Raw genomic sequence first — 1,460 nt, 5'->3', positions numbered from 1 at the left:
TAAATAACCCACACATATATATATATATAAAATAACAGTAGACATTAATAACGATAGGGTGCATTAATAAAGTAAGAATTAATTGATAAATAATTAAATAACCCACATATATATATATATATATATATATAAAATAACAGTAGACATTAATAACGATAGGGTGCATTAATAAAGTAAGAATTAATTAATTAATTGATAAATAACCAATATATATACAAAATAACAGTAGGCTAATGCCGAATAGTTGCCTTCTTGCTGTCAGTAGTTCGAGAATAGGAGCTGCGCACTGACAAAAGTACTGGACAGGACTCCAGAAATGGAGTTAGGAGAGCCTGTGCTATAAACTCCACTAGCGTACAACCATAAGTATTGTGTGTTAAAATGTCAGCTACGCACACATCTCGGGTTTTTTCATAATTATTAGTGCATATTAGAGAGAAATAGAGATTTTGGCAATAAAGTTAGAAAAAAAACTTTACTCTCCAGGTAATTATTATAGATATAATTTGAGCCAACGTTTCGCCATTGCGGCTTCATTAGGGGTAGTTGAACAATAACTATATATCAGGCGTTGTTTCATCCTAAGTTCTTTGGCTTGACTTGATTCATCAACTAACCCACGATGATTTGATAAACAACTTCCTCATTATCAACTGAATAAACCTAATCAGGCTAAATAAAGCATAAATATCACAGATGAATATAAAGGCAAAAAATCAACAACGTGACTTTGCCTCGTTCGAGGTCAGTGTAAAATTTAACGACGTTTTTATTGCATGCAGACGTTGAAAGAAGAAAAACACGCGACAAAAACAAATATTTGGTTTATTAAGATTTTTTCTGATATAACACTGGAGACAGATTGTTGTTCATGTTTCCAAGGCTGTGTTATTTTTAATTTTTAATATTTAGGCTTAGTTCTTACATGTAGTTTAGCCTGATATATTAGGTAACGAATTATCAAGGTTCAACTAATGTGTTATTTTGTGTTGTTGTTTTTTTAGTTGACTGCACCCATTGCTTTGTTCTTCCTAAATGAGACAAAAGAATTGATGCCAATTGCCATTCAACTTTTTCAAGATGAAAGGCCAAAAAATCCCGTGAGTTTGCAAAATGTATTCCAAAATAAGTAACCAGGAGATTTGAAAAAGTATGAATTGCGGTAAAATTAAATCGTGAAGGAAGGGGGCACATAACATAAGTGTATACTGTTCAAGTTTACTTACCACGCTGGTAGTTCTAGTGATAAATGTAAAGATCAAAACAAATGTGTCGAGTTACACATTTGTTTTCTTGTTTCAACTTGTATGCCGAGACAACCAGTCATTCTTTCTTAATGAAGCTGTATCCCACTGTATCTGAGAGGTCATATGTCCACACGAAGTTATACATACCATTCTGTAACTTTTATAACGTATGCCGCTAGACTAATTCACCTTTATCTTAAGAATAGAATTATT

At 32.3% G+C, this 1,460-nt stretch overlaps 1 protein-coding gene across 1 annotated transcript in view; it reads left to right on the top strand.

Moving 5' to 3' along the window:
- Positions 1-1,460, top strand: part of LOC106464818 (allene oxide synthase-lipoxygenase protein-like) — a 47,969-nt gene that overhangs the window by 35,597 nt on the left and 10,912 nt on the right. The window contains exon 9 of the mRNA XM_022392608.1: positions 1,005-1,104. Within this exon, the coding sequence (XP_022248316.1) occupies positions 1,005-1,104 (100 nt within the window). The remainder of the gene's footprint in view (positions 1-1,004; positions 1,105-1,460) is intronic.

Source organism: Limulus polyphemus, unplaced genomic scaffold (assembly GCF_000517525.1).
Source record: "Limulus polyphemus unplaced genomic scaffold, Limulus_polyphemus-2.1.2 Scaffold1750, whole genome shotgun sequence".
NCBI classification, from domain to species: Eukaryota; Metazoa; Arthropoda; class Merostomata; order Xiphosura; family Limulidae; genus Limulus; species Limulus polyphemus.
This window is presented reverse-complemented; position numbering and strand designations above follow the sequence as displayed.